Raw genomic sequence first — 15,521 nt, 5'->3', positions numbered from 1 at the left:
TGGCGATACAACTTTTAGCTTCAGCCTAGCATAGATCATTGAATTGGATTAGACCATTAGCTTCTCGCCTGCTAGCATCATGTTTAAAAGTAACTAAGATTTCCGGTCATTTTCCCATTTAAAACGTGTTTTTTCTAGGCTGATTTGACATGGAACTACACTCTCGTCTGGCGTAATAATCATGGGAAGTGCCCATGGTACGTTTGCAACTTCCCTTGATTATTACGAAAAAGGAAGCTCAGATTATTACAGAATGGCTGGATGAACAGGAAAAAGGTAAATGTCAATTGTTTTGCTCAAGGGGAGGTGGAAAATTAGCTTATTTCCAAAAATGGCGGAATATTCCTTTAATGGATGGTGGGTCTGTACTTTCTCTCTCTCTATCTCTATCTTTCTCTCTCTGTATGTATTTGAGTGTGTGTGTGTGTGTGTGTGTGTGTGTGTGCTATTATTTGAAAGAAAATTGAAAAGCTTTACAAAGGTTCTGTCCAAAATGTTTTACTAAGTTGCATGCCTGGTGGTCTTTGAGAACAGACTTTGATCAGCCAGATCAGTCTCCCTGGTTTTATTTTTTGTCTCAAATTCAGGGTCTTTCTCAATCAGTGAAAGTCAACCAGAGATGGACTGTACGAGCAAGGGGAAGGATGCAGAGGGAAACAGTAATGTGGTGAAAGAAAAGGAGATGAAGAAGAGGAGTAGACAGAAAAGAAAAGGGAGTAGCATGAGCAAAAGGGAGGAAAGAGAGGAGGAGGAGGAGGTGAAAACCAATGTGAAGACGAAGAAGCTTCAGAAACCCATTTCTGGTAAGTCTACACACAGTCTAGTGTGTCAGTCTAATGCAGGGGTGTCCAAACTTTTTGGCTCAAGGGCCACATTGGGTCTTGAAAATTGGCCGGTATCAGGCGCGTAGGAACCGCGGGGGTCGGGGGGGTCGGTGTTGGACCCCCTCCCGAAAAAAACGCTGCAAAGTACAGACGTCGTTGATTTCTTAGGCTCAATTATATCCTCCTGAGTTACGGCCCCATAACTATAGTTATCAGTGCGCATCGGAGGTCTTTCACATTGTGTTTTAAGAATGTTTCCCGAAACGAAGCCCGTCTCAATAATGCAGCATGGAGCACTTCCTCACCTTGAGTGCCTAAAGCTGCTGAAGGCTATCTCTTTAATATACTGCCTTCTTTCATTCTTTTCGAAAAAGTTAAGAGGATAGCCTACTGTGGGTGAATACAGTATAGTCTACGATAGCCTATAATAAGTTTTGGTCTTTGGTCTTACAGACGGCTGTCGATTTTTGAACGTAGTCACTTGCAAAATCGGACGTGCAAATAGCCTATCTGGTTACCTGGATTTAATATAGCAAGTCCATACACTTTGTTCATCTGATATTACATGCTTTTAAAATGAAATATGTAACAATTTGCCTCTCATTATAATCAAGAGTAGGCCTACACACTGTCACGACGCACATAGATTACAGGCGGATATGAGCAACCGCATTGAAGGCCTCGGTTGACTTCAGATAAACGGGCAGAATTATTACAAACTACGTCAAACATACAATAATCTAACAAATGAAAAAACACAAATGAATTATGAATAGGCCTACACACTGTATTGTGTCACAAATTAAGCAATGAGTTCGTGGCCACCTAGCGCGCAACTTACGCGCTGAGGTGAAGGCCCGACAATATAGGCCACAGGTGTCAAACTCAAGGCCCGCGGGCCAGATGCGGCCCGCCACGTCATTTCATATGGCCCGCGAGAGCTAAGGGTCTGATACAGTATGTGGCCCGCGAGAGCTTAAAAGGTCCGATACAGGTTTTGCGTATAGGCAATACACTGCAATACAATGCACGCATGTGAGACTGACAGGGAGGCGACATCAACCACCTTCCTCTATGATCAGTGCAACTGGCTAGCCTACATCAGATGTGATAGCAACGTGTACGTGTGAAAACAAAGTAGACCAGTATTCTAAACTATTTTAACGAACGGAGCGCCTAAATTACGCGCTCGGTTTAGCCTGCCTGTGAAACGCATGATTGTTTGAAGTGCGTGTGCTTCTTTGAGAGGGGAATCGATGTAAGTCGTAAACTACGTGATACGTTTACGTCTACGTTTAAAAGGCATGTATAATTGTGTGTAGTCCTATTATCCAAAAAATCCAGCTCCAAATCCTTGCTAATCGAGCAAGGATTGTTTGACCAAAAGCGAAAATAAGCCTATTCTGACCGAGAAGAGGTGCATTCATATCAGGCAAGCAGAGGTATGCTAGAAGTTTGTAGTAATCGCCCTGTTGCTTAGCATTTTCATTTCAGTTTAAAACGAACAACATAGAATCCACACAACACCTTTCAACTTTAAAACTTCAAAGAAAAAGTCCACCGGGACCGTTCGCTTCTAATGTATGTGTATGGAACGGTGTAGGCTAGTGACGCATTTCACATGGATGCACTTTTTGACATGACAGTTAGCCTACTCGTTTGCATCACTTGCTAGATTTAAAACTGCATTTCGTTACTGGTATTTCACTCGTGCAATGACAGTAAAGTTGAATATACTCGAATCTAAAAACTCAGAAATATGAAAAAAAAAAAAAAAAAGAATCCATGGCATGATCTCTTCCTGACTGACCAGTGACCCTCATTGAAAAGTCAAACTGTATGGAACTGACAGTGGTGTTTTGTTTTTACAAAACATAACAATAATAAAAAAAAAAGAACTTGTCATGCTGATACCTTTTGCTCTTCTCGATTTTAGAAGTTTTACCGATGCTAAAGATTTTGTGGCTGGTGCTACAAATCTTAGAAGTTATATCTGGCCCTTTGAGGGCAACCATTGGGCTGATGTGGCCCTCGGTGAAAATGAGTTTGACACCCCTGATATAGGCTATACTAATTAACACAAAGCTTCGTAAAGCACAAACAACCCCCCCCCCCCCCCAAAAAAAGTTCAGTGTCCATAAGTCCAAACAATAAGCATAAGAATCCAACAGTACAAAACGACAACGAGATCTCCCAGACACGAAAAACAATGTTTATCTCACAGTTTGTTGAGTAGTCGTTCCAACACTGATGTGCAACGCAATCTCAGCTTTCGCGTTCGTTAGCTGTATTCCAATGAGAAAAATCCACAAGGAATGGGTCACGGCAATGCAACATACAGTAATCTCCTAACCACGTAACTTTGTTGAGTTGTCTGCATACAGGTAACAATAGCCACAGCTCCCGAGCCTCCATTTAAACTTAGGGCAAACCCATTCATTCGTGCCCGAAACGCGCGTCCATCTGTCAGCTGACATACGATTTACTTAGATGGCATATGAAAAGTCAAGAAGAAGAAACATACTTTCATTTAAGCAACGTTCATGCAACCATGTAAAAAGGTGCTTTTTGCAACCTTTACAAACGTGCTGCGGGGAAGCATTGGGAGAGTCAGTTTATCCTACAGACATAGCTGTGTGCGTTCAGAAATGTGTTCTGAATATGTGCAAAGTTGGGCCTATAACGTTGGGCCTATAACGGCTCTAGAGCGCCCATCTCACGGCTGTAGACGGTAATGTGTACTCCTCTTTCATTTCGGGATTATTCAAAAACATGTTACATTTCATATACAAGTTGCACCTGACTATAAGTCGCAGGGCCAGCCAAACTAAACCGCTCACAAAAAGTAAGGAAACTTGACTTTGGCCCATTATATCTCCCCTTTAGTAATACCAACCAGTAAAGTGTTTCATATCATTTTTATCATTGATTTTTTAACCTTTACAATGAGGTATAGCTTGTAAGCATAGGGCAATCATGGAATGAGCAATACAGCCAAATGTCTGAGTAGTGCCAACCAAAAATGTGCCAAAATGGCCAGTAATAGGGTTCTGCTGCCAGACATCTCGTTTTGGGCTTCAAGTGCTACCAGGTGAGTTTAGATACCGGGATGAGATTCTGGAGCCAGTGGCAATTCCATATCTCCAGAATATGGGACCAAATGCCATCCTCCAGGATGACAACGCTCGCCCCCATAGAGCTGGGATCATCAGAGAGTACCTCCAGAATTTGGGAGTGGAGAGGATAGAATGGCCTGCCGTGACGTGAGTCCAGACCTCAACCCAATTGAACGCTTGTGGGATCAGCTTGGGCGTGCTGTACGTGCCAGAGTCACCAACAAAACCAGGTTGGCTGACTTACAACAGATCCTTATCGAGGAATGGAATGCCATCCCACACACAGCAGAATGTAGCCAGGTTGGTGACCAGCATGAGAAGGTGCCAAGCTGTTGTGGCTGCATATGGATCCTCTACACGCTACTGAGGACCCTGACACTGAGTATAAAATGAACAAATGTATGCCTAACATGTTTTGTTTTCCTCATTTCTGTGGGAGAGTGCAATCGTCAATGCTTGAAGTAACAAAGGTGAATTCCAACAGCATAACAGGCCATTTTCGCACATTTTTCGTTGGCACTACTTACACGTTTGCTTGTGTTGCTCATTCCATGATTGCCCTATGCTTACAAGCTATACCTCATTGTAAAGGTGATAAATCTACGTTAAAAATGATATGAAACACTTTACTGGTTGGTATTACTAAAGGGGAGATATAATGGGCCAAAGTCAAGTTTTCTTTCTTTTTGTGAGCAGTTTATGTAATCTCCTCATCAAAATCTTCGGAATCTGCCTCGTCCACCTCATCATCTCTCAGGTCACCTTTTGATTTTCCTCTTTCAGATTTTTTTCTCCCCCCAGATTGATAACGCAGTTCTTCCTCCAGAGGCAAGCTGTTCACCGGCAAGAGTAAGTTCCTATGCAATGTACGTATAGTTTTCTCCCCATTCTCTGCTTGGACCTTGTACACTGGACTGGCTAAATCTCCCACCCTACTCATAACTTGATGCACACTCTTTTCCCAATAGCTGCAAAGCTTACCAGGGCCATTCCTCTCTGACAGGTTCCTTACAAGAACCCTATCACCAGGTTGAAGTGGAGGCCCTTTTCACCCCTCGGTCATAGTAACGTTTCCCTTTAGCAGAGGCCTTCTGACTATTTTCTGCCGCAATCTTATATGCCTCTTGCATCCTCGTGGCCCATTTCTGCACAAACTGATCTCTAGGTTCACCATCATTTGCGATGTTAAGGTTGAAAAGTAAATCAACTGGCAACCGTGGTGGCCTACCAAAGACAAGGAAATAAAGAGAGTATCCAGTTCCCTCATGCTTAGTGCAATTGTACGCATGGATCATGAGCGGGAGGTGGTCTTTCCATTGTGCCTTTTTCTCTTCTGCCAAAGAATGAAGCATCTGAAGTAGCGTGCGATTTAGCCTCTCTACAGGGTTCCCCTGAGGGTGGTAAGGGGTGGTTCGGGAGTGTGAGATACCAGAAAGTTGTTGTAATCTGTGAAATAGTTTATTCTCAAACTCTCGGCCTTGATCATGATGCAATCTCTGTGGGAATCCAAACCGAGGAATGAAATCATTAAATATTTTCTCTGCAGCAGTTTTTCCAGACTTATCTTTGGTGGGGTATGCCTGGGCAAATCGAGTGAAATGGTCCATCAGGACAAGGATATATTCATATCCCCCACGACTTGGTTCTAAATGAAGATAATCTACTGCCACAAGTTCAAAAGGTGCTGCGGATGAAATGGACCCCATGGGTGCCTTATCTGGGACAGCGGGACGTTTCTGAATAATACATGCACATTTTCGAATGACATAGTCCTCTACTTCCTGCTGCATGTATGGCCAGTAAAACCTTTCCCTGACTAACTGGATCACTTTATCGGCTCCCACGTGGCCCAGATCATCATGTAGAAATTTCAGGACAACTGGTTTAAACTGACTGGGTAAAACAAGCTGACGACGGGACCCTGCTTGTCGATACAACACTCCACCATCAAGACACAAGCGATTCCATTCATGCATCAGTTTTCTGGCATCTCGCGACAGGGTTTTCCTGTCTATCGCACTTGGACTCTCTACCCTGTTTTTCAACCTCAATACCTCTTTGATTGCGGGGTCCTCTTGCTGTGCCCTTTTTATGTCTTGAGGTGGAATTACTGGAACATCTAGAGTCGGACAATCAGTAGCACTGGAGAGTTGCAAAACTGCTGCCCACGGCACCTCTTCTTCCTCAGCAGCCTTGTTCCCTTGCCATACAGCTGAGATGATGTCAAGTGGCAGGCTTTCTGTGTATTCGGTGACATCACTAAAGGGCACAGGGAATCGAGATAAAGTGTCCGCGTCTACATTTATCTTTCCTGGGCGATATTTAATGTCAAAACTGATATCTGCCAGTTCCCCTACCCAACGATGCCCAGATGCATTCAGCCTAGCTGTACTGAGAACATAAGTTAGAGGATTATTATCTGTAAAGATGGTAAACGAAGGTGCATAATATAGGTAATCTCTAAACTTATCACAAACAGCCCATTTTAAAGCTAAAAATTCCAGCTTCCCCGAGTGAAGATTATAGTTTTTCTCTGCTGGTGCAAGTGTTCTCGAGCCATAGCCAATCACACAGAGTTTATCCTGTTGTTGCTGATACAAAACTGCTCCCAACCCAGAATTAGAAGCATCAACATGCAAGACAAAGGGCAAGGTAAAGTCAGGGAAAGCCAAGATAGGAGGATTAGTTAACATATCTACCAATTTTGCAACAGTGTCACTATGCTTTTGTGTCCAATCAATTGGTGCTTTGGAGGACATCTGTCGACTAGACTTCCCCTTAACTCTCTGAGATGCCGATGTTTTCGCAACCCCTTCGCCGTGACTTTGCAGGAGTTCAAATAGGGGTTTCGCTAATCTGGCGAAATCTTGAATAAAGGAGCGGTAATAGCCAAGGAAACCCAGCAGGGCCCGCACTTCAACATTCGCTGGCCGTCTCTCTTTGAGCAATAGAACGGCCTCCACATCCTTGGGGTCCATCTTCACTCCTTCACTAGAGACGAGGCGCCCTACGTAACGTACTTGTTGCTTAAACAGCTCACACTTGTTTTGGTTTCAATTTTATACCACTCTCTCTCATCTTAGCCAGCACTCGCCTCAAGTCTGAAATGTGGTCTGTAAATGTCTTTGAATAGCAAAGAACATCGTCAAGGTAGGGGGCACAACATTCATCACGCAACCCTTCCAGTACACCTTCCATACACCTCTGAAAACAGCCGGGGGCGTTAGATAACCCGAAAGGAAGACAGATCCATTCATATAGTCCCCAGGGGGTGCTGAATGCTGTAGCGTGGCGAGATTCTTTATCAATAAAGCCTTGATGATATGCGCTACCTTGGTCCAAAATTGAAAACTGTCAAGAGGATCCTGAATACGAGGCAATGGATGCCGATCAGGGATGGTCTTACGATTTACCTCTCTGTAGTCTACACAGAGGCGCAAGGTGGAATCTTTTTTTCTTACACAGACCACAGGGGATGAATATGGGGATGTTGATTTCTTAACCCAACCACGTTCCAGAAGACCCTGTACATATTCTTTGACTTCCTTATATAGGGGTTTTGGAATTGAGTTATAGCATTTCTGAACAGGAATATCATCTTTAAGGTGGATTTTAAGGTTCAAAGACGGTATGCAACCTATATCGCCTTCACCTCTAGAGAACACATCAGACTCTTCATACAGGACCTCCTTGACTAGTGTTTGTGTCTCCTCTGGAAGATGGGATAGGTCAACAGGGGGATGCCACTTGTCTCTGGCTGGTGCCTTGTTATAGGTTGACGCTGACTGGACCTCAACTGTGACAGGGGGATTCTGCTGTAAGCAGGACACTGGCAAGATTGAAGCGGTCACCTCGATTTGACCAAGGATAGTCTTTGGTGGTAAGAAAACATCATGCTGGGAAGAATTCTGAATTGGAATTTTCACTAGTTTCGAAAGCCCGACAGGAACATCAATGATAGCTGGAAAAAGCTCCAACTTGTCAGGCCACTGGCTTTCTATGGCAGGTTCAAAAGACATAGCTCCCCTTTCTGGCCACCCCCTAATCCTACACTTAACCTCAACCACTTGCCTAGCAGGAATCACAAGACCTTTCTTACCCACTTTCGCAAAACAACTGGGGAATACTTCTTCTCCAATCTGGCATTGGGCTGCTGAGACGATGGTTTGAGCAGTATGTGGGTTGATGTTCAAGGCCTCACTGAGAAGAACACTAAGGTTAACGCTGCCAGTTGATTCACAATTTTCCCGAATCAACTCCGTGATGACATTCACGCCCAGCAGGGGATTGTCCAAGCAACTTTGGGAGACTAAGAATGGAACTTGAATGGACATCCGTCCTTGCCTCGCGCTTAAAATGTCCAGATGCACGTCAATCCATCCCTCAAATGGGACAGTCGAGCCATTAGCTGCAATCACATACAAAGGTTGACTTGTGCCCCTGTGTCTAATAGCATCTGGGCCTCGACCCCATTAACTACACATGAAACGAGGCATTTGCCCCCAATCAATTGAGCTGTGTTTTCACATTGGGTGAATTCATTTTGGCATCAGTGAGACTTGGAGTTACAGTATTAGCTGATTGGATGTACAAGGGGGACTGCAGGCTGTTGGTCACTGGTTGTCCCGCTCCTGTGACCTCCCCCCGTTTCCCGACTTTGGTTTGTTTAGGCAGCCTACTGCTCGATGTCCACCTTCACCACAGCGAAAACAGTGGAAGCACTTGTCCAGTTTTTGTCGAGTACACTCCCTGCATTTTCCTTTTGTGAACTTCCACTGAGATTGGGTACCTGTAGATAGGGGTTCTGATGTTCCTGGATTAGACACCATCGCCATGTTTTTAGTTAGGGCTGATACTTGAGCTGTCAACTGCGTAATAGCCGTGCGATTAGCTTGTATTTCACTGTCCATTAATGCTTGTGAGTTTGGCAGCTTACTCTGTTCACCCTCTGGCTGTTGAATGGAATTTACTGTGACTGGCCTGGATTTTGTAACAGCAGAAAATCGTTTTGCCCTTTCTGCTTCAATACAGGCTGACTTGGTTAATTGTTCTAAAATAACATAATCAGTTACTTGGGGGTCAGATACAGAGTTTTAAATCTTGCCGGATGTTACTACATCTGTCAGCTAATCCCTGGTAGAGTGTATGAAGAAAAATCCCTTGCACTAGCCTCCTGTCGTAATGAAATTCAGCATCATGTTGTTGTGACGCCAATAACACTCGTTGTCTTTATTCGATAAAGGAACTGTTGTGGTGTTTCTTTGTCCTGTTGCTTTGCATTACTCAATTCTTGAAACAACTCAGAACAACTTTTATCCCTAATATGAGACCTCAGGAACCTTTTTAACTCAGTTATTGTCATATCATCCTTATTGGTGAGTAAATCTTTAAATGTCCCCCCCTTTGTCACTCTCATCACAGCCCTCATGATCTCAGACTCAGTAAAACCATCACAAATACCTCCATTCATCAATCTGCTTACAAATGTGAACATATGAAATTTCAGAGCCTGTGTCAGATATTTGCCCCCCCTGAATTTTAAATTCCCTGCGAGGCAAAAAAGCTGCAACATCAGTAACTTTCACCCATTGATCTGGCACATTGGACTGGGTATTTAATCTGTTAAACTCCCCACCAACCCCAAAGTCTGTACGTGGTGTAGTTAGAGTGGCATGTACCGCATTGTCCACCTGGGCTGATGTAATGTTTCCTGAAGTCTCTGGTGTTGGTGAAGTCTTTCCAGAAGCTCTACCAAAGAGTTCCTGCGGCACAGGTGGCTCTGTGCTGGCAATCAGTTCATTGACTTTATCTTGGAACGAGAGCAGGTGGGACATACCTGCATCTTCCAGACTCGACAGCTTCTCACTTTTCAGGTAATCAGAGATAAAATAGTAGAGCTGAGGTTCAGACATTTCAGACAGTTGTGATGGATCACCCTCTTCCTCCAAGATTTCTGCTAAGTGGTACAACTGAGAAGCACTTAACAGAGGGAGCTTTCTGTGGATGTCCCACTGAAGCACTTGACGTGGTTCTGACGATGCCATTTTCTGTAGATCACACCTTCCTGTTGAATTGGATGACCTTCTCAAGATGCTCGCCCTCTCAGGCAAGAGTGTTCCAGTCCACAGGCACTTCACCAGTTCCGGTCGAGCCCCCAAATATTACCGGCCTCCAAGTCTAGGGGAGCTTGGGGCACGGCACAACCACGTTCCCTTAAAACACAAAGAGAACGGACAAGGCAAGGTTCAGGTGTTGCACACTGGCATTCCATTTATTAGTTTAAAAAATGCATTCAGCATAAATGCTTTTACTATTTCAGGATATCAACCACTGTTCAGACACACTCAACACTAAATATCATCATACCCATTAAATCATTAACATCTAACATTCAACAAGCAATTCATCCCTTTGTAACCTCACTAAAAAGCCAATGGCCACGTGGTTAATGGTGGTGTAACTGCCAAGGTTGATTTTGTTTTGTATGATTTTGGTTATTGTTGTTATGATTTGCGATATTATGTTGTGTATATTTTGATTTACCTTTTGTGTGTGTTGCATCACCTGACAGGCCTAAAGGTCAATTTAGTACATGTTCCACACGGACATTTGAAAGTGTTGCACAGCTCACCTGGACGGCCGAGTGCTGTGCGTGTGATAACCGGTGATAACTCGTGGTCATGTCGGCATTCCACGTAGTTTAAGACTTTTTCACACTGGACCTTTTAAGCTTTTTATATCGCAAGACTGTGGGGTTTTTTGTTTCTCATTCCCTCATGGTGTGTGCAGCCAGCGAGGTATGTGGACTTAATTGCTAAATGATGATATGTGATTTGAGTGTTTTATATTACCTTTTAACTGAGTGCATGTATTGTGTTTATTACTGAACTCTTAACAGTTCGACGGTGGACGAAGATTAAAATAAAGAAAGAAAAATAAACCACCCGTAACTGAGAACTAAGGCTTTGCGTATTTCCTGAGGGAGTGACAGTCGAACTCGGCACCAGTAAGCAAGCCATAGCCTACCGCCTGCAAGCAAGTTGAACCCGGAGCTGCCCTTGATCCTTTCTTCCCGGCCTTTGTGGAGCCCGTTGCCGAGGTTGGAACTAATCAACCTAGGAGCTAGTGTTGCGCTCAGCTGAGTGCAAACGCTAATCGGATCCACCTGCGTGACTGCGAATTCCAAGCGGAGTTGGATCGAGTTGGGCTACAACTGCCGAAGACGGACCTGCCGAAGTTTCCCCAAACCTGGCGTGTTGGAGAGACACTAAACAGATAAGCAAACATTTAGCCTAGAATTAAAAACACACAGTTCGTTTTTTTGCACGAAAACGTCGGGCTGGGTTGTGTCCAAAACACTTTGAACTTTGTAGCCTACAGCCTATGGTATTTTAAGTTATGAACGAGCATTTAATTTGTATTCATTGAATTGAATGCAATTGAAGGTTGAAAATGAAATTGAATGTTGAAAAATGTGTGCACATGTACTAGTTAACTTATGTTTACATTTGATGCTTAGGTCCATGGACAATTTGCATTTATGGCTGATTTTTCATTAGTTCATTTAGGCTAACTGCCTTTGAAGTGTATGTTGCTCTTATGTATAATCAAGTCTTGTAACTGTAAGCCTAATGCTTAAGGGACAGTAACCTGTCTAAGTTAATGTATTTGGGTAGGCTATCAAAATCATTCTCTCCTTTTATTCATAGTCTACTGATTACTCTCCTAGTTAATTATGACCGCCGCTAGCGTAGCTAGCGAAGCGGTCATATAGTTGTTGTCAAAGTTTTTTTATTTTTATTTTTTTTATTCTTTTTTCCCGTCATTTTTCGTCAACGATTCCCGGGACACCGTAACACCGGAGCGCATGAAACTTGGTGGGCATGTAGCCCCAGTAGACTTCTATGGAAAATTTTCGTTTCGTCCCCGGGGGTCACTCCACCCCCGCGCTGCCCCCGCCCGAAGCCCAAAAATGACAGTTTTTCCTACATAACTACCTGAACCGTGGCACCGAGGATGACAAAATGTTTATGGTATGTTGTTCTCTAGAGCTTGCATCAACTTAGCTTATAACCAGTCATTTGTGATTTGCACCCCCATGGTAAAAATTGAAAATGCAATGTAATATTGCTTTAATTGCCCCTATCTTCAAATGAGATGTTATGAACTGCACCAAATTTCATGTGTATGATTAACCTGACACCCTCTGGGAGTATGCCAAGTTTTGTGGAATTTCATCCATGGGGGGCTATAAAAGAAATGGATTTATGTGTACATTCAGGACTGTATACCCATCGGCCAGTAGATGGTGGTATTAACCCTCTGGAGTCTAAATCCCCCCCTGGGGATTTCAAAAACTGTTCCAAACATCTCAATCTCTGCTAGTTTTTGTCCTAGAAACATATAAGTGACACCATTAGAAACCTTTAATCAACTAGTTTCCAAATATGTTTTAAAAGAGAATGGTTGCTCTGGGTGCAACAAACATGCAGGAACACACACACACACACACACACACACATAAATACACACACGCATACCTACACACACACGCACCACTACATACACACATGTACATAAAACATTACACAAACACATGCACAAACACGCCCACACGCATGCACACATACACCCTTACACACACACACCTACACACACCTCACACACACACACACACAGAGAGAGATGCACAGTGCACACACACACACACACACACACACACACACACACACACACACACACACACACACACACACACACACACACCGGAGCTGAGAAGTCAGTGTGTGTGTGATGTACTATAGCCTGTGTGTGTGGGTGCGTTTCTGTGTGCCCATCTGTGTGTTTGCATGTGTGTGTATATGTGTGTATGTGCATGTTCTGTGTGTGTTCTCTTTCCTTCTCTCTCTCTCTCTCTCTGTGTCTGTGTTATCTGTGTGTATTCTGTGTGTGTTCTCTCTCTCTCTCTCTCTCTGGGTGTGCCTGTGTGTGTGTGTGTTAGGGATGTAACGATTACCGGTGTGACGGTAAACCATGATAAAAATATTGACGATAACAATTACCGTGTTCATTTGGAATATCATTATTATCACGGTTGATACTACGGTGTGGTAACCGTGTGTTCAATTCCTCCCAGCTTCATCCGAGCCTGCTTTTGACACAAGCTGGTAGGCTACTATGAAACAAAACTTTACCTTACTAATTCTGTTGTCTTATTGATGGATTTAACCACGATTTGGATAAGGCTACGCCTGCTTTTAAAGGGCGCAACATTTTCACCCCAAAATATGCGCTGTAAGTAGCCACTCTGCGTCTTTTTATGAAGGCCTACACGTTCACATTAAATCTATTCCACTAACGTTATCAGGAGAATGCCGTGAAGTTTTATGTTGAGCGCTGGGTTGGACATAACAGATACCAAACTCCAAATCAATTTAAAATGTCCAACCAAGGAAAAAGTGAGCACAATGCCACGGTAAACTACCTACATAGGCTATGGAATTAAGTTCATTTAGCCCTGTTGTGCTCAATGAGGAAATTGTGTGTTCAATTTCCGAAAAAAACTACACAGCCCATTGGCAAACTTTTACATCTTGAGAAAAGGGTAACTATCCCGTTAGCTCACACGTCATGTCTATCATTAATGTAGCCTAGCCTTGTGCTCACCAAAATCATAGAAGTTCACATTGCAAGACACTTATCTTTTCTATGATCCCAGCAATAATTTTGTTGACTTTATTAATTTTTTGAACATTCATGTTATTCAATGAAAACGGATATCCTTGAACTATGGGTGACTAGTACTTTCCTAAAACCGAATGAAGGTTAATATAATTACTTCACGTATCTCTTCTCTTAAAGGGACAGGCACTCAATTAGACCTACACAACACCCCTGTAATGTCATTAAAGATAAGTGTAATAGTTTAGAAATCAATACGAAGTATTCAAATTACTGAATATTTTTAGCTATAAGTAATTATGCAGATCCTAAAATATTATAAACTATTAGCAAAATATAAAAAGTTGATGAATTCAAAATATGCAATAGAACAAGACAAGCCATTTTCTGTGTGTGTGGAGGGTTGAGCAGAGACTACTGCTGAGAATGATCGGTATCCTGCTGAAGGCAATAAGGGTTTGCCTATATTTTTAATGTAATAAACACTGTCACAGTTTTTTGAAACTATTTCAGCTTGTGTACACCTATCAGTGCTTTCTTAACATATTGTACACAATCTTTTTAAACTACCGCGATAATACCGAAAACCGTGATAATTTTGGTCACTATAACCGTGGGGTTAAATTTTCATACCGTTACATCCCTAGTGTGTGTGTGTGTGTGTGTGTGTGTGCGCGCGAGTGTGTGTTTGTGTGCGTGTGTGTGAGTGTGTGCCTCTGTATGTGTGTGTGTGTGTGTGTGTGTGTGTGTGTGTGTGTGTGTGTGCGCACACGCGCGTATGTGAGTGTGTGTATGTGTGTGTGTGTGTGTGTTATCCGATATTGGAGTGACAGTGACGGCAGAGAACACAGTGAACATATACACAGAGACACATAAAACACACACACAAGCAGACACACACTCACACTACACAGAGAAGCACTCATACACAAAAGCAAGCGCACACATGCACACACTCATTTACATACATAAAAGTTGCAGAAGGGATGGAGTAGGCGATGGAAACACAAGCGTGATTGATATTTGCGGAGAGAATGTGCTGGACTGAGCGGCGGTCATATTGTGTATCGCTTTGCGGTACATCTAGTTATTTAAAATAATATAAAATGTCCCAGTCAAACAAAGAACCGCAGGGTGTAGCTGCCTTAAAAGAAGCAACAGAGCCACAGCAAACAGTTAATTCTAACACTGCCCAACCAGTTATACAAACTGAAGACCCTCGTAGAGCCGTTTCTACTCGATTTTTGAATGCTGGAAGGTTCTGACAAAGGTAGCTAAAAAATCTGTCATGAGACAGGATACTAGTAGCGTCTTACAAGACAACATAAGCCAAATGCAGAAAGAATTAACTGATCTTAATAAAGTTTATGAGGCATACAGAAGTATCGACACTCCATCCCATGACCTACGCTGCAAGTTGGACAAAAGTACATCGGTCACTAAGATTGTCACACATAATGCTCATGTTCAAATGCAAGGAACAGATGAAGAGATGATTTGGCCCGATGCAGATTCTGTTTTCGCCTCTTCAACTTCAAGTATTTCACTTTCTGCCCATGAGACTAATTCCAACGCATCATTTGTAAAAAGACAACAGGCTGCTGTTGAGTTTGAATATATTCAGCTGTATTGAGAATCAGCTGTATTGAGAATCATGGCAGAGCAAGAGCGCCGCCAAGACGAGCTCCGAAGACTCGAAGCGGAGGAGAAGCAGATGGCTGCAGACCAAGAAGAAGCTGCGTTGGTTCATCTCTTACAGGAGGAAAAGGAAGAAGTTGAACGCAAGATGGAAAGACAGAAACGAGAGGCGGCCTTCCTGAGGACGCAGCAAGAAGAGAATGCTACCAGAAAACGGTCTGTTGACATCCTAAAAAGAGAGCTTGATCGCTTGGAAGAACTA

General features: G+C 43.2%; 1 protein-coding gene across 4 annotated transcripts in view; it reads left to right on the top strand.

Moving 5' to 3' along the window:
- Window positions 1-15,521, top strand: part of LOC134082866 (NACHT, LRR and PYD domains-containing protein 1 homolog) — a 50,564-nt gene that overhangs the window by 5,488 nt on the left and 29,555 nt on the right. For all 4 annotated transcript variants that reach the window (XM_062538887.1, XM_062538889.1, XM_062538888.1 and 1 more), the window contains exon 2: window positions 588-803. In XM_062538887.1, coding sequence (XP_062394871.1) covers window positions 620-803 — 184 coding nt within the window. In that variant the 5' untranslated portion in view covers window positions 588-619. The remainder of the gene's footprint in view (window positions 1-587; window positions 804-15,521) is intronic.

Source organism: Sardina pilchardus, chromosome 6 (assembly GCF_963854185.1).
Source record: "Sardina pilchardus chromosome 6, fSarPil1.1, whole genome shotgun sequence".
In the NCBI taxonomy this organism is placed as follows: domain Eukaryota; kingdom Metazoa; phylum Chordata; class Actinopteri; order Clupeiformes; family Clupeidae; genus Sardina; species Sardina pilchardus.
The sequence above is the reverse complement of the archived record's forward strand: the minus strand, read 5'-3'. Positions and strand labels throughout refer to the sequence as shown.